This window comes from Gadus macrocephalus, chromosome 16, assembly GCF_031168955.1.
Source record: "Gadus macrocephalus chromosome 16, ASM3116895v1".
Lineage (NCBI taxonomy): Eukaryota > Metazoa > Chordata > Actinopteri > Gadiformes > Gadidae > Gadus > Gadus macrocephalus.
In genome coordinates, this window is record NC_082397.1 from 24,949,729 (window position 1) to 24,976,421 (window position 26,693).

The 26,693-nt window shown below is 46.0% G+C and overlaps 1 protein-coding gene and 1 long non-coding RNA gene across 2 annotated transcripts in view; one reads left to right on the forward strand and one right to left on the reverse strand.

Annotated features, from left to right (window-relative positions):
• Positions 1-26,693, forward strand: part of zgc:153039 (uncharacterized protein LOC767698 homolog) — a 73,368-nt gene that overhangs the window by 43,023 nt on the left and 3,652 nt on the right. Inside the window, exons 7-12 of the mRNA XM_060074515.1 lie at positions 1-150; positions 312-394; positions 3,221-3,345; positions 17,821-18,013; positions 24,017-24,191; positions 26,079-26,225. The exon at positions 1-150 is cut by the window's left edge and continues 8 nt beyond it. Coding sequence (XP_059930498.1) covers positions 1-150; positions 312-394; positions 3,221-3,345; positions 17,821-18,013; positions 24,017-24,191; positions 26,079-26,225 — 873 coding nt within the window. The remainder of the gene's footprint in view (positions 151-311; positions 395-3,220; positions 3,346-17,820; positions 18,014-24,016; positions 24,192-26,078; positions 26,226-26,693) is intronic.
• On the reverse strand, positions 5,234-6,436 carry LOC132474296 (uncharacterized). The gene is made up of 3 exons (XR_009529634.1): positions 6,307-6,436; positions 5,730-6,172; positions 5,234-5,622 (listed from the first exon to the last, which is right to left on the reverse strand). It is a non-coding gene; the product is annotated as an uncharacterized LOC132474296 (long non-coding RNA).

Genomic DNA, 26,693 nt, shown 5'->3' on the forward strand with positions numbered 1-26,693 from the left:
TCCAGAGGGACTACAACTACCTGAGTGACATCAACGTGTGGCACCCCTTCGTCACCGTGGGGGTCTACTGCTCCACGCTGTCGGCCGCCATGAGCAGCCTGATTGGGGCCTCGCGCATCCTCTATGCCCTGGCCAAGGACCACCTGTTCGGTACACCCCCCTGCCCCGCTGCTCTCACCGATTGATTTAAGTTCATCCATATATCTATATATATATATATATATATATCCCTGTCTCTTTCCCCCTGTCTCTCTCCCCGTCTCTTTCACACTTTCTCTCTCCCTGTCTCTCTCCCTCTCTCTCCCCTTCAGGTAGGGTGTTGTCTCCGGCTAAGCGGACGTCCTGCGGGGGGAACCCCTGGGTGGCGGTGCTGCTCTCGTGGTTCCTCGTCCAGGTGAGGGAGAGATCCTACCACCTGCACAAGTTAACCTGCGGTTAACTTGTGTGTGGGGAACAAAGTCACAAATCCACCCGTAAACAATTGTAATTACATGAGTATTTGACTACGTAGGCAGAGTAGTGGGTGTTACGTGTGGTCAGACGAACACCAGAGGGAAGGTCAAGTCGATTGCCAGAGTCCTGAAGTCCCACCACACATCAGTCGGCTGAGAGACATAATTTCCTAGGAGTTAGGAGGCATCACACTCATGTTCATTGATTGAATCTGCTCTGTACGTTGCATTACAAAGAGCAGTCCAGCTGCATACGTAAAAAGAGGGAATGTAAAATCGATTTGCCCCATCATCTCCCCGAGCAGCTGCTCTTAAAGGGCTTTGAGATATAAAGGATAGTGAGTGAGAGTGTGTGCCTTTGAGTTACAAAGAAACTGCTAAATAGCGTGGTAAAAACCTATGGGAGTTTTCAATCAGGAACAGATACATTATAATAATTTGCATGCAATCAGCTAACCCGAGAGGCAATGGCCGTCTTTAAAACCATTAAGCCGCATGTTGCGTACTTCACAGCGAGAGTGTGTGTTTCACACAAAAGCAGGTGGGTGATTCGTATTTCCCCTGAGTGAGTCTGATGGCACATATATACCAATTAAGTGTTCGTTCATTTACATGGTGAATGTTTTATGCAAGAGTACAGCAAAATTAAAATGAAGTATTTGTTTTTTACCATAGAAACCACAGATGATCTTTGGTCTCTGGTCCTGTATGGGCAGGTCAAATGGTCCAACCACAAATGCATTTGTGGAAAATGATAAACACGGGAGTTGGTGTTGCTTGATTAAAAGTACCGCTCTACTCAGTTGAAAGCGTGAAATGGGGCTGTCTGTGCTATTGTGTCTTCAAGTGTACTAGAGGAGGCCGTTTTGTTCAAGTGGTGTAAGGAGAGCTGTTTACTGGGCTGTGCAAGGGAAGGTATGAATGAATGCAACGAGAGCGAGAGCGTCTGTCACTCCATCTATTCCGTCCTTATCGATGCAAGCTATTTCAGACTAAATGCCTGTCCAGGGTAATCTTTGACCCTACTTTCTCGCTCTCCGTACCTCCCTCCCTCTCTCCATCCTGAGCTCCACTAGAGGAGTGGAGGAGGAGTAATTAGAGGGGAAACTGTTAGCCGTGCCGCCGCCGTCGGAGATCAATGGGTCTATATCGCACCTCGCTCTCCGAACTCTCATTCTTCAGTTCTCTCTCTCTCTCCTAGTGCCATTTAAATGATTCACGGATGACAAAAGCCTGATCGTAATCTCACCCCATGTTCCAACAATCTCACACACTGCAGGATTGAATAGAAAAAAAACATATTGGGCTGTCATGGGGCCTTCGGGTCAAAGCAATGTGTATGTGTCTGTGTGTCTGTGTTTGTGTGTCCCTTTGTGTGTGGTTGTGTGTGTGTGTTTGTGTGTTTGTATGTGTCTGTGCATGTGTGTCTGTATGTGCATGTGTACGTGTGTGTGTGATGTGTGTGTGTGCATGTATGTGTGTGTGTTTGTGTGCATGCCTGTGTGTGTGTGTGTGTGTGTGTGTGTGTGTGTGTGTGTGTGTGTGTGTGTGTGTGTGTGTGTGTGTGTGTGTGTGTGTATACATATGTGAGTGTGAATGCCATTGATTAATCATAAACACACACACAGACACATTGCATAATGCAGGTGTGAAGTAACCAGGGTGTATGGGGAGGTAGCGTGTCAGTGATTCTGAGATGGGGACAAGGGGAAGGAGGAGGGCAGGCTTTGATGGCGGCTCACCTCTTCCTCACCAGAGGAAAGCGTCACACACATCTCAATGTGGGATTCAACCACTGTCCTGCTTCCACCACCAGAAGTCAGCAGTCTGAAGCCCGTCTCTCTCTCCGTTTAAGTTGAGCGACTGGGTGAGCCCACGTTTTCATAAAAATTAGGAAAATGAGTGCAGTGTTGCTCTCCATATATACTCTCATATCCTGACAAAAGAAGAGACTCAGCACAGGCTGAGATCTAGAGCGTAGAGGAAGAGAGAAATACATTCACATCCACACAGACACACACACAGGCACACAAACAGATTAACACAAATGCAGAGACATTCAGGAACACGCACAGACACACACAACATGCGGCGTAACTGTGTCTGACGCTGGCCTGTGTCTGAGTTAATGGCTAATTGATGCTCTGGTAGAGCAACGGTCTCATGGGACCGCCGAGAGCTCACTGACTTTGACTGCCAGAGGACGTATGTCTCTCTCTCTCTCTCTCTCTCTCTCTCTCTCTCTCTCCCCCTCTCTCTCTCTCTCTCTCTCTCTCTCTCTCTCTCTCTCTCTCTCTCTCTCTCTCTCTCTCCATCTCTTTCTCTGTCTCTCTCTCTCTCTCCCTCTCTGTCTCTTTCTGCCCTTTCTCTACCTCTCTCTCTATCTCCCTCTCTCTATCTCTCTCCCTTACTCTCCCCTCTCTCTATCCCTCCCTCTCTTTCTCTCTCTCTTTCTCCCTGTCCTTCTGTCTTTCTCTCTCTCTCTCTCTCTCTCTCTCTTTCTCTCTCTCATTCTCCCTGCCCTTCTGTCTTTCTCTCTCTCTCTCTCTCTCTTTCTCTCTCTCTTTCTCCCTGTCCTTCTGTCTTTCTCTCTCTCTCTCTCTCTCGCTCTCTCTCTCTCTCTGTTGTTCCTCGCTGTTTAGTGCATCCAGCCCTCAGTGACAGGCTGTTTCTCTCCCTTCCTGACCATGTGTTCCCTCAGTGACAGACTGTTTCTCTCCCTCCCTGACCGTGTCTCCCCCCCTCCCTGACCGTGTGTCCCCCCCTAGTTGGTGCTGTTCGCGGGAAAGGTGAACACCATCGCGGGCATCTCCACCATCTTCTTCCTCCTGGTGTACGCGGCCGTGGACCTGGCCTGTCTCGCCCTGGAATGGGCCTCCGCGCCCAACTTCAGGTAAGGACATCACACACACACACACACACACAGGCTGATACACACACTCACAGCAGGGGGCGTGACGAGGTGCACCGACAGTGGCGTTAGGACACACCCTGTGCTTTCCCCGCCCCCCGCCACACGCAAGCAAAAATCCCCCCCCCCTTAACAAACAATGTGGCAGGAGGCTGGCCTGTTTTCTGGCACTTTCTCCCACTTTGTAAAAAATATTTGCTGGTCCTATCTCTCTCTCTCTCTCTTTCTCTCTCTCTCTCTCCTGTTTTATCTCCGACAGCTTTTTTATGATCTGAGTATTTTTTGGTGTTGACAGCTGGCAGGTTTTCCCGGTGCAACGGTGAGCTAATCAAAAGACACAAAACGAACCACTAAAATATGTTTTTTCATGTGTGTTTTATGCACATAAGTGGATTATGCCTGCTGGTTGTGTGTGCAGTGCGCAGTGTGTAAAGGTGCTGAAAGCCAATTGAAACTCAATCATCGCAATTCAATGTTAACTATGGCAAACAAGTATAGCCGCAGATTGCAGTGTTGAAATGTAACTTTAAGCAACAGGATTAGCAATCGAGTTTATCCAGAAATCTATAAAAAAGTGAACCTATTTTCATCAGTGTTTCAGCGCAAACAAAAGTGTAACAATAAAGGTCCGTAGGGGAGAATTGGCCATGGAGTCAGGGTGTTGATAAGGTAACAGTGATACAATCTGCTCCTCTGTGTTTCCACTTTTAAATCTGCTGTGTAACAAAAAGCTGAAAAAAGGATGTTGAGAGTTGCTGTTGTAGTTCTGCAGGAACCCAGCGCCAGCAGCCACTCACCACCGGATCGACGTGCGGTGATGTACTCTCCAAGGGTTAGCTCATTCCTCAGTTTGCTTGCCAGTTAGTTTGTTAGTAGCCTGCCTGAAACAATATACCTGTTCTCCTTGTCTTCCTGGATGACCAGCCTGCCTGTCCACCACGCAGCCAGCCAGCTCTGCCCAGTTTGACAGGAACAGCTGTTTATAATGTGACTTTCTTGCTGCCTGTTGCCCGTAAAATGAGCGGCCTTGTCAGAAGAGGGGAGGATCCTAACAGGCTGTGCGGCCCGAACGTTGGCTTTCCATCCTTGGACCAAACTGCAATCAACACTCAGCTAGTGCATAGCTCTGTTAGCATTAATTGAGGATTAAATTAACTTAAAGGATGCTGATTAGAATCATCTGAATGCTGTGGTTGTGGAGCAGTTGGGTCTTGAGGATTTGCCTCAGCCATTGGAAGCCAATGCTCTTGATGGACGGCTCCTAGACAGAATAACATCTAGAAACACACCAGTACACCTTCTGTTGTCAGGTAACCATCAAGAGGACATACATGTCTATGTAATAAATTCCCATTGTGTTCCTGTTGTTCTTGGTTATCCGTGGCTGATGAAACATAACAGATAGATAGATTGGGCTTCTGCCAAGGTACTTCGTTGTTGGAGCACATTTTGCCATGCCATGTGTCCTCACCCTGCTCTGCCTCCGTCTGGCTCTAGTCAGGTTCGTGATCAAGGACTTTTAGGCAGCATGCCTCTGTCTTCTTTGTCTCTCGGGCCAGTTTCTCCTATGTGTACAAGAAGACCAAAGTCTCCATCTGGGCATAGACTTCAGAGGACTCAATAACATAACAGTAAAGAACAAGTATACTTTGCCTCTCATGAACTCAGCTTTGGATTCTCTCCAGGGGGCCAAGTGTTCACAAAGCTTGACCTCCGCAACGTGTACCATCTAGTCCGGATCCGTGAAGGGACACCAATGGAAGACGGGCTACACCCAGAGTTCTAAATTAACTTTTTTGTTGGTAACTTTCTAAAGTTACCAGCCAATCAGAATTTCCACTAGCCAAATTTTTTCCAGTGAAAATAAGAGATGAGTGCCGCTGAATGAATTATTTTTACATTTTGTTAACACAATCCAAGTACAATACATACACATACAGTACATGTATACAACAAAAATATAATTTATTTTTCATTTTGATAATTTCAGAACTCTACCGCATCACATTTCTTCAGCACTCTCTGAACTCATTTGTTCATCTGAATCTGAGCCATCCTCAGTTCTGTTTGTTCCATGTTTGCGCACAAACTCACAGGTGAGCAGTCAGTCACTCTTTACCTGATTCATCACACTGAACCCTCTTTCGCAATCAGCTGTAGTTGCAGGGATGGTGAGGAGAGCAAAAAAGAGATCAAGGACGTCAGGACACCAATGGCGGAGCATTCTGTTCACAGTAGGCCAGGTCTTCTCAAAGGTTCCTGTAGCAGGGTCAGACAACATTATGCACATGCAAACAATTATTTTCAAATGCAACTTTAGTTATTTAAAGATAGCATCATATTTGGATTGTGCCTTTAACAAGTACCTTGGCTGAATCCTGCTGTGTACAGTTCAGTCTTGAGATTTGTCCATTGATCAGGGATCAACTCCACATCCACTGCAGCAGAAGAGGTCGTAAGTGACTGATGAGTTTGTTTATCTCTCCATCTCCAAAATCTGAGAACAAAGGGGAAACATTCATCTAAAGTTAAGCAGTTGCCTTAAAACATAAAATGCGTAAAGATGTGTCCATTACATTTGAATTGCTAACCTGAACTCATGTCTGCTTCTGACCAGCACTTGAAACTGGTCAGCCGCATAGCCTGCAGGACACCACTGTTCACATCACTAAATCTAGCAGTGATGCACCGGCACAGAGAGTCAATGAGCTCGTTCTTTGCCTTGTCATGCTGGTCAGCATCAGAAGGCTTCAGGAGGACTCCCTCAAAGGTGTCTGTGTCCAGCACTGCTCTCAGCTTAGGCCCAGATCTACGGTTGTGCAGATAGATGGATGGATGTCTTAATTATTTATTTATTTATATATTTATTTATTTATACTGAGGTGAAAACATACCAACACAACCTAAAATCAAATCATAAATTGTTGGATATATGATACATACCTTGACCTGTACTTTTCTATGACAAGGGGACAAGGACCTCTGAGCTTCAGCCAGGATTGACACTGATCTCTGCAGTGACTTGGAGAGGTTGCTCAGTTGATAGATGGTGTCATGGAGAAGACAGCAAAACCTGAGCACTCCACCATCCTTGGCAATGTTGCGGAACCCCTTGGCCTTTGCCCTCAGAAGAGCATTGATGTCCGTGGCCTCCTGGGACTACAAACAAAACAACTGCATTATATCACAGACAACATTTAGAACTGATGAAGAGAAAAATAAAGCAAACATTACATTATCCATCTACAGTGCTGGTTTTAGTAGGCTATAAATTAACATACCTTCTCCTGTAAGTGGCGTACAATGCCAGCATATCCCCGGAGAAAATGGTCAAGTGCTTTTAAGAGATGTGGTGGCCACCGGGTTCCACCTACTCTGGTTGGCATCAAAGCCTTCATGTGGAGCTCCCTGAAGTGTTGCTTTAGGCTGGCCCTGTTCACTCCACTCTTATGGTATAGAGCATTGGTTCTCAAAGTGCGGCCCGCGGGCCAATGGCATTTTTTAGTTTTAATCCGGCTGTACATTACTTTGAAAGGGTGAACCTCAGTTTCATGATTTAGACCTCACTTGACCTCACTCCCAGAGGTCCACGGTGCGGGTGCAATGTTTCTTTTCACCACTGGGATGCTGACGGCGTTTCCCGCCAACATTTTTTTTCCTTTGGCGGCCCTCAGTCAAATTTTGGGTTCCTAAATTGGCCCTCAGTTGTCAAAACTTTGAGAACCCCTGGTATAGAGTGTAGAGTCCACTCAACAGGTCCTCAGCTTTCTTGATCATCACATTTTTCCTTATTCCATCTGTAAAGGCGGGCTCAAGCTTATGGGCCATGCAGTGGATCCCTAGCACATTTGGTCTGTCTGCACTCAGTTTTGTGACTACACCATTGTTTACTCCTGTCATTACAGATGCTCCATCTGTAGTGAGGGACACCAGCTTGTTCTCCCAATCAGTGCTGACTTCACTGTCCATTATACTGCACACAGCTTCGGCTATATTTGTAGCAGACAGCTTTTACTCCAACTTTAACCTTCCCCTCACTGGCACTTCCGACGTAGACTATTTCCTCTTCCATCACTGCACTGTCCAGGGATCCATCTGACATGACCGAGATGAACTTGCCATCTGATAAGCTTGGCTTCATCTTTCTTCTCTCAATCTCCGCTATGTAGTGTATGAACTCTTTTGCCTGGTATTCATTTGTTTATGTCTCTCCTATCTTCAAGCCCTTCTTCCTTTTCCACCCTGAAATTATTCATCATATCATAATATTATCTTTTTGTAAAGTTCCATCTGTGTCTGTGGAAGCATGCATGTCACTCTGTTTCGTGTTAAATGCACAGATTCTGAAACATGTAAATAGTAACGTTACTATCTATTCACTTACTCACACCTCCATGCAAAGTCGGTGAAAGGCCTGCCCTTTTTTCCGATGGCGTGGGCATTTCGAAAAAGTAGCTGCATCTTCTCCAGCTCCGACGTTTTTAATAAAGAAAGGCTTTTCCCAGCAAGGCTCTCTTCAATACGACCTGTTTTGGTAGATTTAATCCTGAAGCTCTCCTGATGACTCCGGGCACGCTCATGGTCCTTTACAGCCTTGACTTTAAAATGATTCATTCCCACCACGAAATTGTTTGTTTTGTTTTTTTCTTTTGTGTACATGCGGCAGTCCCTACAAAACATGACGACATTTTCTTGATCAAACACAAGCCATTCACGACACGTCAGCAATTTGGCATTGAACTTTCTTTTTTTCGTTTTGCACGCATTGTTGTTTATATTCTCAATCTCATCCCCTGCCTCCTTCCTCTTCTCGCCCCCAGACGTCTGTCCGACCAACCGTCGCCGCATTTAATTTAAGTTTAGGCTACTTTTTAATTAACTTTAGCTAGCTCCCTTTTGATAGTTTCTGCTCCGTTCATTAATTATTTTTCTTCTCCTACTTCTTCTTTGTGTTTTCTGTTTCAATGGTTTCTCGCGCTGGTTGGTTGCACTGCCTGCGCGCAGCCAATGGGCGTCTTATGCGTCATCATGTAGCATCACAACAGTGTTCATGGGAAATAAAGTCAGTACTGCCCAGGGAGCGAGCCTAGGGAGCGAGAACAGTAGAGCGGCTCTGACTGACATGATTGCCTCATCCATCACCGGCCAAACTGGCTAGTAGGGGTGACCTAGGGGTGTGGTGTAGCCTACACCACACCCCTAGGTCACTTTGGGTGTTCAGTGGTGCCAGGGTCCCTAATGCTCCACCGTCTTCCAAAACGTAGTTAATGATGTCCTTAGGGAGATGTCCAGTCTTTTTCCTTGGTTACATCGTCGCCAAGGGACTGGTAAAGATTGGCCCAGCCAAGGTATAGGCGGTCCTGGATTGGCCCAGGCCTGGTCACCCCTTGGCAGTGAAGCAGGAGGAATGGCGTCCTTGGCGGGAGAGATCTATTAAGGTTAAATAACATTAAGAAGGATTAACAGTGGGAGAATTTATTTTGCACTTTGATTAATTTAATAAAACAATGTTTATTTTTCTGTTTGCATTTAATTTCACATTGTAAAACAACCTTTTTCTTAGCTTGGTTCTACCAGACTCTCGTACTTCACTTCATTTCATTTCATTTGTACAGAGAGTCTGGACCTAATCAATTGACAAACGTTAACTCACTTGAAGGCGGGTGTCTGTTGAAGTTTAAAATGATTGGATCTGCCCAGTGCCACTCTGGATCTGCCATAACCAATCGCTAACGTTTGGTTGTGACGTATGTCATGCGCCGGGAATCACGCGCAGGTTGTACACAAACCAAACACCTTGCGCGTCTGCACGAAAATGTCCGTCAACGACAGCTGCAGGTTTTGTTCGTCGAATTTAATTTATCAGGGAAAAATTGCACATTGTAAATCAATATTTTATAGTAAGGCCAGAGATGATGTATGCAGTCAACTTTCGAAGCTGGGTCTAATCGTTGACAATACGCCATCGTCATTGTTCTCAGACACGCCCTCTGTTCGCTGATTGGGCGCCGCTGTGGCGGCCCCAGAAAAGCAAATTACATACAGCAGGTCCAGACCTAGTACTGAAGGGAAATTCAAATTGAGCGGAAGTACTTAGGCGGGCGGAGCCAGGCTACCTTTTTCTGGTTTTATGTTTCAAATGTTTCTCACCTGGCGAACAACTGAATAACCTACAATTTACCATAAATTGAGAATTCAATAAAAGAAAAAGTTTGTTTATTGAGTGAAACCCAGTAGGAACTCTGAGTGGATGCACCTATCTCTTTCAGTTGGAGATTGCACAAAAAAGGGAGAGAACTTGACACTGCTATGCCTGTCTAATAAGACCTCCAATCAGCCCGGTCTGCTGCACCTTCTGCCTGTTCTGGTCTTATTTGGGTCTGGCCCAAAGGTTTTCCATGTTTGCGGACATTTTTTCAGATCGGGGTCCCCAAGCTTTCTGAAAAGCCTTCTGCTTCGCCATTGATGCCATCCCCAGTGTCTCTTCGGAGTATCACCGAAACAAACGGCCAAGCTGAGAGGGCTAACCAGCAATTTGACCCAACCCTCTGCTGTCTGGTGTCCCCCCACCCATCCCCCTGGGCTTCCCAGCTCACTTGGAGGGCATTTGTCCATAACATCCTGCCCATCTCAGGTACAGGAATGTCACCATATCAGAGAGAAGCCAAACGTGGTGGAACTCCAGCTCCTAACTTGTCCCGGGGTGAGGAGGTAGCCCTCTCAACCAAGGATCTGCACTTTAAGACGGATGCAAGGAAACCGTCGCCTAGATTCATTGGACCGTTTGTTGTGGATAAAGTCATCAACCTGAAAGTAGTCCGTTAGAAACATCCCTGTACCCTCCCAATCCACCCATTTTTCAATTTGTCCCCGCTTGAAACCCATCTCCAAATACATAGCATGTCAACATATATTTAAAACAAATGAATTACTGATGCAATCTGCAAAACTGAAGTAGCCGAGGAATAGTTGTGGATCCACAAGGCTACATCAAACAAATCTTAGTAAATTTGGCTTTTGCTCCCCTTTTTAATAGCTGTGGAGTGTAGCAAGGTGTGGTTCTGTAACTCACCGCCTGCCTGGCTTATCTCAATCGAACCTTACGCCTCACACCGCGTCGCACCCTCAGAAAACACAGCCAGACAGAGCGTACACAGAGACAATTCCATTGATACATGTCAAAGGAATTGGTGCTGTCAAATTATTAAATAGGTAGAAAGAATAACAAAAAAGCGGAAAATGGCCCTAATGATGGAGTGGCTTGTTTACTGGTTTAATTCTGATTTAGAAATGAGCCAAATGTGTGGAAGAATAACAATTAAAACACTGCTCCAGAGCTTTGGGTTTTTGGTGCTGTGTTTCTCATTGTACTTTAGTGTTTCAGCCTCCTCCCGCCGCTATTAGCCCTTGACAGTCAGCGGAGGAAATAGGCCGCAAAGTGTGTGCTCAAACTTTCTAATGCCCCCCCTCACTGCCCTCCAACCAAAGCAAATAACATTCACTCTCTCTCTCTCTCTCTCTCTCTCTCTCTCTCTCTCTCTCTCTCTCAGCTGGGGCACTGAGCTGATAAGGACTGCCTGTTTGGCTGCTTTGTGAACCGCCTCCCTGCCCTCCCCCTCAAAGCCCCTTAACCCCCCCCCCCCCCCCCATTCGGGGGCTGCTAATTCCATTAGCCAGTTGTCACTCCGTCGGCGGGCAATTCTTACAGGCGCTCGCTTGTTTTTTTTGTTTTTTCACCTCCCTGCCCAAACTCCACACCAGCCCTCCAACACCCCCCCTCCCCCCTGTCCCCCACGTCTCTTTCCACGCAAGAGGAATTGAAAGCTATTTAGCGGCGCCTCCCCCCATGAGAGCAGCTCTGTAATTAGCATAACTAATTTAGCAGAAATATTTCCCTTTCCCCTGAATTTGGCACATCAGTCAGTTTCTCTTTTCTGTGTGTTTGGGAAGGGCGGGGGGGAGGCGGCTGATAGTCAAAATTATGATGTAGCTGAAAAGATGTCTGGTTGTTAAATTTGTTTGTGTGTGTGCGTGTGTTTGTGTGTGTGTGTGTGTGTGTGTGTGTGTGTGTGTGTGTGTGTGTGTGTGTGTGTGTGTGTGTGTGTGTGTGTGTGTGTGTGTGTGTGTGTGTGTGTGTGGTTTCGGTGACATGCCTTTTATGTTTCATTTGATGGTGTTGGTAGGACTGTGTGTGTGTGTGTGTGTGTGTGTGTGTGTGTGTGTGTGTGTGTGTGTGTGTCTGTCCATGTGTTTGCCCATCCATGCAGTTAAACGTGTATTTTAACAAAAATATGGGTTACACCGATCACTGTGTGTGTGTGTGTGTGTGTGTGTGTGTGTGTGTGTGTGTGTGTGTGTGTGTGTGTGTGTGTGTGTGTGTGTGTGTGTGTGTGTGTGTGTGTGTGTGTGCATGGGGGGGGGGGGTTGTGTGCGTGTGTGTGTGTGCGTGTGTGTGTGTGTGTGTGTGTGTGTGTGTGTGTGTGTGTGTGTGTGTGTGTGTTGTTTCAGGAGGTTGCTATTTGCTCCAGCTTTAGCACTGACTGCTCCAGTTGCCAAGATTGTCCCTTAAGGGGCGCTGTGGGACCAACCACCGCTGCAGCAACTGACCAATGGCTTAGCAACACACACACACACACACACACACACACACACACACACACACACACACACACACACACACACACACACAGACACACACACAGACACACGCTCATATCACAGGGTCATGGGGAAGGATTCGGGACACAAATCGTGGTCCTCGCTCGGCGGATGTTTGTGTACTAAATGAAACATTGCTGCATGCTGTACTCCTGGATGTACTCCTAGCAATGAATGGTTGAAATGAAACAAAACATGAAGAAACAAAGAGGCCTGTGTTTGTACAAAGCAGCAGTATGTATAACCTCTTGTTGTATATGGTTATAGCATAATATTTGAATATAATATGTTATGATAACATAATAAGAGCCTGACCGATATATCGGATGGCCCATTTTGTCAAAGATATATCGGTTGTGTCATATATTTTGTTTGCGGATATGCGCTGATATGAAAACGTAAGAATCGTTGTCGATTCTCTCTATAAATCCTTTACTACGTGGCTGAACCTCTGAATGCTTTAGCCGAGCACATTTAAGTAAAGACACTAATAGTTTACTTCATGTTCTGTGGGAAGGTTAGTAGCTCCCCTCCATAGCTAATTGGTTCCTTTAGCTCATAGTTTTACTGCAATGTTTCTGTGGCCCGAAGCATGCTGCAGGGTGAGCTGCCAATTCCCTGCTCCACACCCCGGGTACCACAATACATATCAAATAACTGGCGATATATCTATATTCTATCTATCCGCAGATGAATTGTTATCTTATATCTGAGTAAATCCAGTATCGGCCGTCATTTTCTAAACATAGTATGCGTCTTACTCTGAAGACCTTAACATCTTGTTATGTATCCATATAGCATGATACATAAATGTCTTATTCTGTCGACTGCCATTCCTATTACATCTTGTTATTATTTCAGGTAACTTTCAATTCTAGACAAGAGCCCAATTGAGAGAAGTAAAAAAAATCCAAACATTTTAAATTGGACCCAAAATATGATTTTACAATTCTGCGATTAAAGAGCTGATAAGCTTTGAGTTTTCCATGTTGTAGGACTGAGCCCTATAGCCCTAATCAGGTCCATGTGGACCAGTGGGATATGTTCTCTCTCGCCCTCGAGAGGGACACCACTGGACAACACACTGTCCTCTTCAGTCCTTCTTTCTCCTGAAAGTTTTCCTGCTTTTGCAGTAGTTCACAGAAGGAAAACATGTTTTCTGCATTTGTTGTTTAGTTTTATAGGGTAGCTAGGAATCTGTGTTTGTGTGTGTGTCCATGGGTTTGTCCATCCATGCAGTTAAACGTGTATTCAAACAAAAATGGGTTAAAATACAATAAAATAAATGCAACAAAAGTGTAACAAACCAATCTTAGCAGAGATGCAGTTGGTTTTCTGGACGTTCGTCAGGTGACATATGTCCAGCTCCCATTGATCACTGCCTGGCTGATGCACTCAGACACACAGCGGCTCCACCAGTATCACCACAAACAGCCCATAATATACAGTAAAAAGGAAACAAAACTAAGGACTGACATCTTGTACACTCGTCCTGACGGGGACGTGACCCAGCAGCCATGGCCACGGTGTGGCCGAGTCGTACCGCCTGTCTGTGTTGGTGCCCAAAGTCCCGATTGTAATGCTTATTTTGGCTGGGGGCCTGGTCTACCATCTATCCTGCCCCTCCTCAGTACTTCTGCTGTGTCAGCTTAATGACATCACCGGTGGGGGGACTGGCCGCTTTAAGGTGATTGTACAAAGAGAACACGGAGGGGAGGGGGAGAGGGAGGGGAGCACTTAGGGACAGAAGAGGAGGGGGGAGTGTAGGAGGGCAGGGTGGGCTTTTATCCTAATTAGTCCCTGCATGGCGACAGCCGCGCAGGGAGAGGGAGGCAGGGAGGGAGTTTGCGCGTTGGGCGATGGAAGAAGGCGCAAGAGAAGGGAGAAACTTTTTCTTCTGAACAAACTTCGCCTCCTATTAGTATTATTTGATCTATTGCTTGCACTGAGTAGCTTTTAGACTAACAGTAAACAGTCATTTGGTAATTGTTAAAGATAATTGAATCTGACGGAGAAGGAGACATGGTCCACAAATCAAAAGAAAACCAATGTATAGCTTTTTTTAGCAACAAAAGAAAATGCATCTTTTAGTATTAGAGCGCCGATGACGTCACTGGCATGGTAGGACTAGGTCGTTGCTGCAGACACGCGAACGTCTTCTACACAGCCTGTGAGGGACATGCCTGTAGTGTTCCACTGCAACCCGGTGGAGAGGGATCAATTTCAGGCTCCAGCTCCACCTTCGGATCGTGTGGGTGTGACTGGTGTGCGTGTGGGTGCTGCGGAGCATGGACAGTGCCATTGAATCGGTCTGCTGCCGAGAGGTCCCGGTCAACCTTGACCATCTAATGGTGGGATTAGGTTGCATAACCATGCATAGGGCATTTCGGATGCTGTGCGGTGAGAGAGAGGTTTTGGAAGTGGCCATGCTCTCGTCCGAGCGGAGACCCTGGAACGCCCCATAAATAGCAACCAAGTTACAAGGCGAAAACGATCTTTCCCCCTCCGTTTTCCTTTCATGCGTTTCAGGAATATCTCCGTAAAGACGGACTCATTGCGGAAACGCAACGAGCTGTACAAACGCTGTAGTACCTACATATTCAAGGCGCTGGTTCTCCACAAAAAAAGTGGAGCGCATCAAACCTGCGCGCATCCAGCCTGCACGCTGTATAAAAACATTCAAGTCGAGGAGGAGATAGTAGTTGTATAACCTTTTAGATTGAGTAGAAATACCTTTTAATGTACAGTTAGTAATTAAATTGACAAAATGGGCTGTATTTAAAGCTACAAAAATAATGCAAAAAAAAAACCTGTAACTTTCAACGCAACTCTAACGTCGCTTCAGGCGTCCACACAAATCCTAACACGAAACCGCATCGGTTTCATTTGAAACCACCCTGGGACCATGGACCTATTAAAGAACATGGTTTCTTATCTACCTTATAACATGGTTATTAAAGACATTCACAAAAAAATCGGCTCCGGGTGGACAGGACCTGAAAGACATGTTAGATGCACTTTGAGATACACCCGCGGCTGAGCATAGATGCGAGGCGGATACACAAGTGTCACGTTTACTTAAGGTGGATGTTGGAGGTTTACTTTCTGGTTGATGTTGATGGATATTGCACAGATGGATATTTCACAGATACATCTTAAATTACTTAAATTACTCGAGTTTAACTCCCACTGCATCAGCAATCGGCTAGTCGGCGAACATCAGGTTGAGTAGAAAGGGACATTTGGGGAAATTCTGTTTACAGACCCGCCATGGTTTAATTAGCAGCTTGGAAACATAGATCTGTGATATTGTCTGAGTAATAGTTTATACACTTTATGGTCAGAGTGCTAGCTTGTGGAGATTGACATGACAGGGGCTATCGGAGGGTTAGTCAGTTTTAAGGCTGCCAGCCATTTATTAAGGGCTGGTTTCCTATTCAAAGGTAGCCTGTGGAAATGTATGATTACCCCAGCTGCCTTGGCCCTATATAATTCATCACTGCAGCTAGGGGCAATGCAATAAGATGATCCTCCTGTAGAACTGGTTGTTTGCTTTTCCGTTCACAACCTGCTATGGCTGCTAGAGCCAGAGAGTAGGAGTAGGTTACCATGCCAGTGGCGTACCTGATTGTTGGAATCCAACATGGCGGCGCCCTGTAACACTTTCCCCGTACAATTTAATCCTTAGTTATTGTACCAATGAGAAGGCAGACAATACATCTGTTATATCAACTAAACCTCAAATTTCAGTTCAGTTCATCTATGAAGTGGACCTTTCGACTTTTATGACCTATAAACGTTGTTATAATGATTGATAGTCATGTTTAACCATAAGTGTCAAATAATGCCGCACATGCATTTCGACGTATTCCCTGCTGACAGTCTGGACTTGCTGTGCAGAGCGCTAAACACTCGGGACAACGTTTGCGATTCACTTGTTCACATTTCCGGGAAATCATCTACGTAGAGGCACTCCTGCCACGCCCCCAGATGCCTGGTCAAATCTGCCCGCGCGCGCGCTTCAAGGAAGGTAACCAATCACAACGGAGTTGGGTTGGCAAGGGGGGGCGAGGGGGCGGAGAAGGACGAAACCGAGCGTTGACAGAGAATGCTGAAAGCGCCCAGATGACAGGAAGAGTTTCCCGAATATCTACATCGTTTTTTGTGCTGTGATTCGTGTCAGGCTGCGCTATAGGAGTCATTAATAAGAAATTAAGACCAGAAAAGTAGTATAATAGGTCCTCTTTAAGTCCTCTTCATGTATCAGTCCTTGAGGCGAACAGCGGTCTTGATGTGTCGACGTTCTAGTGTGTGGGCGGTTCTACATCCTAGTGTGGGGGCGGTTCTACTTCCTAGTGTGTGGGCGGTTCCACGTCCTAGGTCCTAGTGTGGGGGCGGTTTGACTTCCTGGTGTGTGGGCGGTTCTGCTTCTTAGTGTATGGGCATTTCTAGGTCAAAGTGTGTGGGCAGTTCTACGTCCTAGAGTGTGGTCGGTCCCACGTCCTAGTTTTTGGGCGGTTGTACTTCCTAGTGTGTGGGCAGTTCTACATCCTAGTGTGTGGGCGGTTCTATATTAGACTACTGTAGAGATACCAAGCTGGGACATTTCAGACTGGGTGGGTGTCGGGGGGGGGGGGGGGGCGGGGACACTTAGGTTGTGCCATGATCTACATCACATACATGTTTAAATAATTTCCCCCTGGGAATATTATAGTATTAATCTATCAATCAATATACACACATACACACACCCACACTTAGGTTGTGCCATGATCTACATCACATACATATACATGTTTAAATAATTTCCCCCTGGGAATATTATAGTATTAATCTATCAATCAATCAATATACACACATACACACACCCACAAACAAACACTTAAACGTACACACACACCATCTTTTGACAGGTAGTGGTGTGTGCAGTCACTCTTGCACAGATATGGCTCATTATCTGTATAATTGCACTCCCCAACATGTCACTGGCCTCTCTGATGTGTCTGCTGCTCAGCCTTCAAGCCCTGTGGGGAGAGAGTGCTTGTGCATGTGTGTTTTGTGTCTTTTCTCGTCAAGGTACAGTTGAATATTCAAGTTGGTCTTTAAGTTAACAAAGCGTAGACATGGTTTAATTTGTGTGAAACCGGCTCATCAGAAGGTAATGATTGGATTCGCAATCAGTGGCCATCTAGAATGTTTTATTTATAACATTTTAAATTATTATTAAACGTATTTTGCCTGATTTAGGTAATATAAATATTAAAATCCAGGCAAGCATTTAGAATTGGCAGTTCAATAACTTTTTCCAATCAGTCCCGAATGAAATTTCCATGTTAATTAAGTCAACAGCTTACAATGAATGCAATTATACTGTACACTATTTTATTTACATCCCTGTTCCACCTCATTATGGTGCTGTCGATGCATGTGTGTTTCTTTATATGGTATTGTTTTATTTTCCTTTGAAACAAAACAAACTTTAACAGAAATAAAGTCTGAAACTTGTATCTGATTATCCTGACACTGCTTATGAAACATAAACCATAAATGGTAACTTCAGCAAACCAATAACATCAGCTTACAGGAAGGTGCACTAAGTAGTAAGCTAGACTAGAGACCACAACGGGGTGGCATTTGGCTCAGGAGGTAGAGTGGGTTGACTGGTAACCGGAAGGTTAGCATGGGTGAATGTCAAGCAATATTGTAAAGCGCTTTGAGAGGCCACTGATTAGAAAAGCGCTGTATAATGCAGTCCATTCACCAATTACTTAGAGCTTGTGTCTGACCCCCCCACCCCAGGCCCACCTTCCGTTACTTCACGTGGCACACCTGCTTGCTGGGCATCATGGGCTGTGCCATCATGATGTTCCTGATCAACGCCATCTACGCCTCGGCCAGCATCGCCTTCATGCTGCTGCTCCTGCTGCTCATCCACTACCTTAGCCCCACCTCCAGCTGGGGCTACATCAGCCAGGCACTCATCTTCCACCAGGTACAACTCCACCTCCAGCTGGGGCTACATCAGCCACGCACTCATATTCCAGCAGGTACACCTCCACCATCGACCTCACCTACACCAACCCTCACCATCTTGATCACCAACCATACCTTCAAAACCTAAACCTATACCTCCACCGACACCACCATCTTCAACACCTACACCACTTACACAACCTATACCCCAACGACAGCACCATCTTCAACACCTACACCACTTACACCAACAATACCCCCACCGACACCACCATCTTCAACACCTACACCACTTACAACACCTCTAACCCCTAGGACACCACCATCTTCAACACCTACACAACTTACACCACAACCTACGCCAACTTCAACACCAATGCCACGGACACAACCTTTAACACTTTGAGCAAAAACACAACTTACATCGTCTTCACCACCACCTTCAACACATTGCATGTGTTACTTCATACCATTCAGTCCATCTGGCTACTTTTGTTTTCAATACGATTTTTCTCAATAAGACTAAACCCACCATGGCGGAAAAAGCACACATGAGACTTGAGGACGTTTTTTACACTGGTTAATAAACCACATTGAGCGTGCATCAGCCAGGGGGATGTATTGTTTGACAAATTTAGATCACTGATTAAGGATACTTGATTGAGAATTGATTATAGGGAATTATTAGCATTCCAATTGAATGTTGTTAAATAAGCCTCATCACCAAAAGCAAGGCGTCTCTATGCATCTGTGCATTGCTTCAGCCCCCAGTTCCGAGGTAAAGGAAAGACCCACTCTGCTCAACCACAGTGGGAAGGATCCTAAACTAAAGCACTCCTTATACTCTGCTCAATGGGAGGTGGTGCACAGACACACGCACACACACGCGCACACACACACGATGAATAAAAACATTAACGCGTAGCACTGACGCATTTACACAAATGCACATGCCACCCTGCAGGCACACGCAGGCACACACACACACACACAAACACACAGAGACACAGACACACGCACAAGCAAACACACACACACACGCAAACACACACACACACACACACACCCACTCACATACACCAACACACACACATGCAAATAAAGAGCATGGATGTGTGCATCCCCTCTCTCAGCCAAGCACTTCACCTGTAGTGATGAAGTGGAAGAAGGGAGGGATGGCTTTACATCATCCCCTCCCTGTGTCCTCTATCCTCGAGCCCGCTCGTCTTCAAGGTGACGAGCAAGTTGCCGTGCCAAATGGATCCATTGCTATGGGGGATCGGCGCCAAGTCTGTAGGCAGGGCTAGGCTAGGTGTGACGTGAGCAGTGTGTGTTTGTATGTGCGTGCACGCACGTGTGTGTGTGTCCATGTGTGTGTGTATGTTTGTGCGCATATGCGTTTGTGTTGGCGCATGTGCCTGCGTGCGTGTGTATGTGCATACATGCCTGTGTGTGTGTGACTGTGTGTGTGTGTGACTGTGTGTGTGTGTGTGTGTGTGTGTGTGTGTGTGTGTGTGTGTGTGTGTGTGTGTGTGTGTGTGTGTGTGTGTGTGTGTGTGTGTGTGTGTGTGTGAATAAAGGTATAGAGAGGGGTGGTGCCAGCAGCCACAGGATGGGGGAGCGTTATTACAGCCACTTAACTTATTGGACCTTTTACTCCTCCTGCTCCTCTCCTCCTCCTCACCTCCTCCTGCTCCTCCTCATCTCCTTTTCCCTCTGCCCCTCCTGCTGCTCCTTCTCCTCCTGCTCCTCATCCTCTCGTCCTCCTCTTCCTCCTGCTCCTCTTCCTCTCCTCTTCCTCCTCCTCCTGCTCCTCTTTCTCTCCTCCTCCACCTGCTCCTCTTCCTCTCCTCCTCATCCTCCTCCTACGCCTTACCTCCTCCTCCTCATCCTGCCCCTTCTCCTGCTCCTCCACTTCCTCCTGCTCCTCTTCCTCCTCTCCTCCTCTCCTCCTGCCCCTCCTTCTGCTCCTCCTCCTCCTGCTGCCCGTCCTCCTCCTGCTCCTCCTCGTCTCAGACCCCCCCCCCGCCTGGAGGGGATGTGATCCAGTCAGATCACACCGTTTTCAACAGTCAACCTGCCAGCGTGCGTGATGCATGTTTGTATCTTGAGTTTCAGCCTGGAAGGATATGTGTGTGTGTGTGTGTGTGTGTGTGTGTGTGTGTGTGTGTGTGTGTGTGTGTGTGTGTGTGTGTGTGTGTGTGTGTGTGTGTGTGTTTGCTTGCGTACATATATAGAGATACCAAATAATGAGAGGTGAATGTGATCAAATCAAGCAACAGTTGAAGACACACATGTTGTGCAGTGCTCTATGTTGATTGGTGTCGTGGCTGCCAGCTTCTGACTGGTGTGTCGTGGCGGTATCCCTGGTAACGGGTCAATCCCCGCCTGGACCAACATGGTTGCTCGCCAACTGGAGGGCTCTGAAATGGGGACTAATGACAGGAAACTGATGACACAGCCATTGTTGGCTGTTAAGGACTTTTTATGATACAGTTTTTGCATCTGCAATTTTTCATGCAGTAGTCTTTTGGGGTTACGGGTTTCCTGAGAGGGACAGGAAGAGACTCAATAAGCTGGTGGGAAGGGCTGGCTCTGTCCTGGGCTGTACACTGGAGCAGAGGCGGAGTGGCCGTCGGGACGATCGGGAGATTTCCCGGTCGGCCGGCCAGCCAGCGAGGTCAGGTGGACCGGCCCGCAATTGTGTAGCGGCCTGCGAAGTCAGTTGGACCGGCCCACAGTTGTGAGTGGCCGCGAGGCGTCTGCAAGCCGGCCCTGAGCATAATTTATTCCACGTCAAGATGCCGTGAAAATCCCCGAAATAAACAATACACGTCTCGAGAACATCCAACCAATATTTATACCACTTGCTTACTCTCTATGTCTCATTCATGTTTTTTTTTTTGTGTTATTTTTTTTACTTCATTTAATTCTTCATTATTCAGGCGTTACAGAACTTTCATAGCCATAAATAAATAATACGAACTACAGTTTACTTTAATTTGTTTGTTCTTGAATTGACGTCGAATGGAGCAAAGACTCCTGGGATTGGGAAATGTGTTTATCCAATAAACAGCTTGCAGGTCAAGTCCATTTTCGGAAATGTAGGGGGATATATGAGCGGCCCCACGTCCATTGGCATGACCCTAAAGACAGAGAAGGCGAGCAAGTTCGTGGTTGCTTGCTTTTGCTTGTTGTGGCACTCATGGAAGGCAAGAAGAGAAAAGAGAAAGGAGGAGCTGAAAAGGCCAAAATAAAGAAGAAGTGGATGCTGGAGGGGGATGCATCTAACTGCTCAAAAATAACGGATTTATTCCGAAGTCAGGCGTTAACGAGTTGTGCAGGTGAATTGACAGAAAAACAGTTAGCCAGAGCTCCACCATTGACGTTATTGCTTGGCGGGAGCCAATCTGCTAGTCAAATGTGTATGTGCTGGCTGGTATATTTCAGACGAATTAATGACTTAACTGATCTTTCTCTTTAAATGGATGGAGAATATGTTAACAGATTTGGAACATGTAGTAGTAGTCGTGTCAACACGTTACACCGGTATTACCGAGTATAAACGGTATAAACTTTGAAACTAGGTCAACCGCCATCTTCTCGTCAACTCGCCTCTCACACTCGGTGATAGCGTCTTATAACGTTCTATATATAATAGTATAATATAATTGTATAGATAATATCACGGCCAAAAGCTCTGTGCGCCTCCGGATGGCTGTAGTGCGGGGAGCACTACTGCCATCCGAAGTGCTTTTGTTTACCGGCATTGCTATGGTTACCGGTCTTGTAAGGAAGTGCGCCAATTCTCGGAGCGCCAATTCTCTTCCGCTCAGAGCAGAACTGTGGCCTATTTTACACATTTTTATTTTCTTAATTCTAATTATATCATTAATTTTACAGATTTTTTTTTTTATTACTGAAATAAAACGTTGTTGGCGGGGGGGGGGGGGGGAGGGCCGGACCGGGGAGGATTCTCCCGGTGGCTATTAGTGCCCCACTCCGCCCCTGCACTGGAGCCTGTTGAGGTGGTAGGGGAGACGAGGATGTTGGACAAATTGGCATCCATCATGTCCAATACCTCTCACCCTCTCCATGGGACAGTGGCAGTGAAATACAGTTCCTTTAGTAAGACACCATTACACCCAGCATTTAAGAAGGAACGCCTCTGCAGGTCTTTTATTCCATCTGCCATCAGTCTTATTATAACAGTTGTGTTATAGAGTCTCTATAACACAACTGTTATGAAACATAACGTGCTATCACTAATCACTTCAACTAATACTTCAATGTAAATAATGTGCACTTTCCACTGTACATGTCAAAGGAAGTATTAATTCTGTATTGAAGGACCTTTTAGCCTCAACTGTTGAGTAACCCTTAGGCGTGTACATCTATGCCCCATGGCATGGCATTGTAATTTCTGTGTGATTTTTTTTATATGTATGCTGGATATACTATAACTTTCTTTATTTTATTATTGCATCTTTTTAATATTTAATTGGCTGCTGTAACAAGTTTTTCTCATGTATGGGATGAAATAAAAATCTTATCGTATCTTAACACAGGCACAGACACACAGACACACATACACACAGACACACAGACACACTGACACACTGACACAGACAGACGGACACACAGACACACTGAGACACTGACACACAGACACAGACACACAGACACACAGCCAAACACATATAAAGACTGTTAAGTCAAACTATTGGGATAGAGAGGCAGATGAAGACCCATGGAGGGAGGGAGAAAAGGAAGAGGGAACATGTTTGAAGACAAGCAGTAGGGTGAGAATGGAGGAGAGAGAGAGTCAGAGAGAGGCCTCAAATAAAGGAGGTGATGAATGATGAGTCGGACACAGAGATAGGCTGATGGATGGGTGGGGGGAGATAGAGTGGACGACTGGGAGACGCAACGTGTCAAAGAGACCTTTTCTCCCTCAGCTCTTTCTCTCTTGTTTGTCTTCTCTTTTCCGACTGCATAATGGTAACGATTTTAGAAATGTGACTTAATCCACCCTGGTACCGATGTCATTAAACATTCCACACACACACAAACGCACTTAAAAACACACACATACACACACACACACCCTATCTCACTGAAAAAAAACACACACAGTCGCACTCACAGACAAAACCTAACTTAAAACATACACACAGATAAAAAAAACACATACTCACTTTAAACACACACAAAAATACACTTAAAACACACACAAAGCACACACTGAAAACACACACACACTTTAAAAACACACGCACACTGTTCTGTAGCCGTGCTAATGTCCTCATTAACATGAGCGACATCACTTGACGATCAAAGTGTAAACGGTGTAATCCCCGCCGCTGGCTGCTAGGTGTTGATGTGCGGCTGCGTTCCGCGCGGTAACGTCTCCCTAATGCTGTCCTCTGTGGCTGCTCATCAGCACTGGATCAGGCAGCACTGCCTGCCTTGTAATGGAGCCCCACAACCATGCATTGTGCGCACACACTCACACACACAATCACAGGCAGGAACCTTAACGCATAATGAAAACTTAAATGCGATAGTCCGACGCCAACACACACAGACACACACACACACACACATTAACACACACACAGTCCTACTCCCATAAGTCTCTATTCTCCGGCCCACTGCAGCTGTCTCATATCCTAATGCCGTTTTGATTAGTTGTGTGATTTTCTGCAGCTCACACACACTCATACACACACACACACACACACACACACACACACACACACACATACACACACACACACACACACACACACACACACACACACACACACACACACACACACACACAATCATACACCTCAACCAGGGAGTGAAAGAAAAGCAACGAGAGGCATGGGGTAAAGAATAACACCCAGCAAATCTCACTTCCATATCCTCTGAACCCCCCATCAGCCACCCAGCCTGTAGTCTTGTCTCACTGCTCGTGTCCCCCGCCCCAAGTGAGGAACTTGTCTCACTGCCCTGCTTGTGTCCCCCACCCCAGGTGAGGAAGTACCTGCTGATGCTGGACGTTCGTAAGGACCACGTCAAGTTCTGGCGTCCCCAGGTGCTGCTGATGGTGTCCAACCCCCGCACCGCCGTGGGCCTGATATCCTTCATCAATGACATCAAGAAGAGTGGCCTCTACGTCCTGGGACACGTGCAGCTGGGGGAGCTGAGTGAGTTGTGGAGCAGGGGTCCCAACACTGCCTGGAACAGTGGTCTGCATTAGATGACTAGGTCTAGATTGCAGGATGAAACAGAAAATGGGCCTATAGTACCTTTAAGCACATGCTATTGAATGCATAACGTCTTAATGGCTGATCTGGTAAGTTGCTGATTTATTGCTGATGCGATTCAAGCAAGGGCAACAAAAAAATCTTAAAGCATTTCTTAAAGGGGTCATGGGTTTGGTTTTCATTTTAAAAAGTTTGTTTAAAGTTATTTTTATAAAAATACTGATCATTCCATCTCTATAAGCATATCTGCACAATATAAACCCTCTAGATTGAGCAATATCCACAAATCATCTTGTTTGCCTGTGAGGCAAGCAAACTAGATGATGGCTGGCCGTGTCAATCTTGCTAATTTTAGAGGTTAAGACTAACTTTGTTTATATCGTTAACCGCAATGACATAATTTCCCATCCAATAGTTAGAAGAGGATGCCAACCTGCAGGTTGTCCTTTGAGCACTGCTTCCAGGGAGCGTCTCTCTAAGATTGTTGGAATGACGCAGTGGTTAAGTGTCCAGTATGCCTGGGTTTGTCCCTGTGTGAACCCGAGGGTTTAGGGTCCTCCTTCTGCTTACCAATTAAAAGCCACAATTCACAATTGAATAACTACAAAAGTCAAGGGACAAGGTGTGCCGATTCATTTATTTATTATTATTCGGTGAGGGTCACAAAAATACATCCTCTGCCTGGATATATTCACATCAGCCACATTTAGCAAACTGCCCTTCAATTCATCATCGGGTTTCTCAGGGTTGAATATGGGGGTTAAAAACACGTGACATTCTTGTTCAGCATTGCATTAAATCAGCGAGATACAGAAAGATACAATTACTGCCTCTACACCGAGGGATAAAGAAATTAGGTGTAAGGGAGACCAGATGCCCTCATCTGAAAGAAACAGGTCTGCATCACGCTGCTGTGAAGAGTTCTCTGATGGAGATCACATACAGGCACAGGGCTCGCACCTTTTCTTCTTCTGAACAAGGATTTATTCCTATGAGTCAGGCTAGTGCCAGCACATCACCCAACAAAAAGGGCCAGGTGTGCTTTGCTCAGTGGTTTGAGTCTAGTTTGAACATGCAGTGGTTTGGATATTCAACCTCATCTTAACCTGACCGCCCCAAACTCCAACCCTTAGAGAATATACACACACACACGTGCTGTTCATGTTTATTAGATATTGAAGAGACAGAGCCCTCTCATGAGCGGCGTATGCCATTCATGTACACAAAATCACATTGTTGTAGTGTAACTGAGTGTGTATGTTTTATGTGTGTGTGTGTCTTCCCCAGTGGCCATTTTATTTTGATTCAGCAGGTCCTATATCTATATTGAATTTTGTTTGTTCATTTCCAAAATACAACTTAAAAGTCCCCCATTGCTGCAGAGCTATGGCATGATTATTTTCCAGGCTTTGGACGTCCCGCGAGGACTAAAATGCATATTGTTGTTAATGTTGTTTTGTTTCTTTATGTGCGTTGTTTCTTTGTTTTGTTTAGTGATGATTGATGGCCTGCCTCCTTCCTTTATCTCTTCCCAACCATCTCCCTTCCCTATCCCGCACTCGCCCTTCTAACTCTACACCGCTCTCGCTCTCTCTCTCACTCTCACTCTCACTCTCACTCTCTCTCTCGCTCTTTCTTAAACCTCCCCTCCCTCCCTTCAACTTTCACACTAATCTCAATTACTGCTCCCACATCTCTTATGTTTCTCATTCTCCATCTCCCTTTCTCGTCTTCCTCCCCTCTTGGTCCCTCCTCCCTGTCTTTGTTGTCTCCCCTGCCTTTGTTGCCCCCCATTGCCTCACCATGGGTCTCTCTTCTCCGGTGCAGACACCCTGCCGTCCGACCCCCTGCAGTCCCAGTACGACTCCTGGCTCTCCCTGGTGGACCACCTCAATATCAAGGCCTTTGTCAACCTGACGTTGGCCACCTCGGTGCGCCACGGGGTGCAGCACCTGCTCTTCATCTCCGGGCTGGGTCAGTACTGGGTCATTGCCCGCTGCTGAGCAAAACATCACTGTTTCAGAGCAGTGGAACACAAACCTTTGACATAAGAGCGTTTCACTTTAGTGTGGAGGGGGGAATACCTAAGGGCTAATGGGTGATTTGATGTTTTTATTCTTTTTATTATTTATTAAATTTGTTTATATTTTATATATATATGTATATATACACATATTTATACCACGGTCTGCGGGAATACTCGATTCTGATTGGATGCAGGGTGTGCATTAACTCCTGATATACGGACACCTGGACAAGTAGTTCCGTCAAATTGTCTGTTTACCGTTCTCAATTAATGCGCTAGCTGGCGTATCGTCTCTAAAATAGTAGTAACCATAGCAACGGGAAACAAAACAAAGCTCAGCGGACTATAATACCTCCCGCTACCTCCCGTTCTAAAGTCGTAGCTATGGTCCGTCCTAATTACGGGAGGAGTGAACA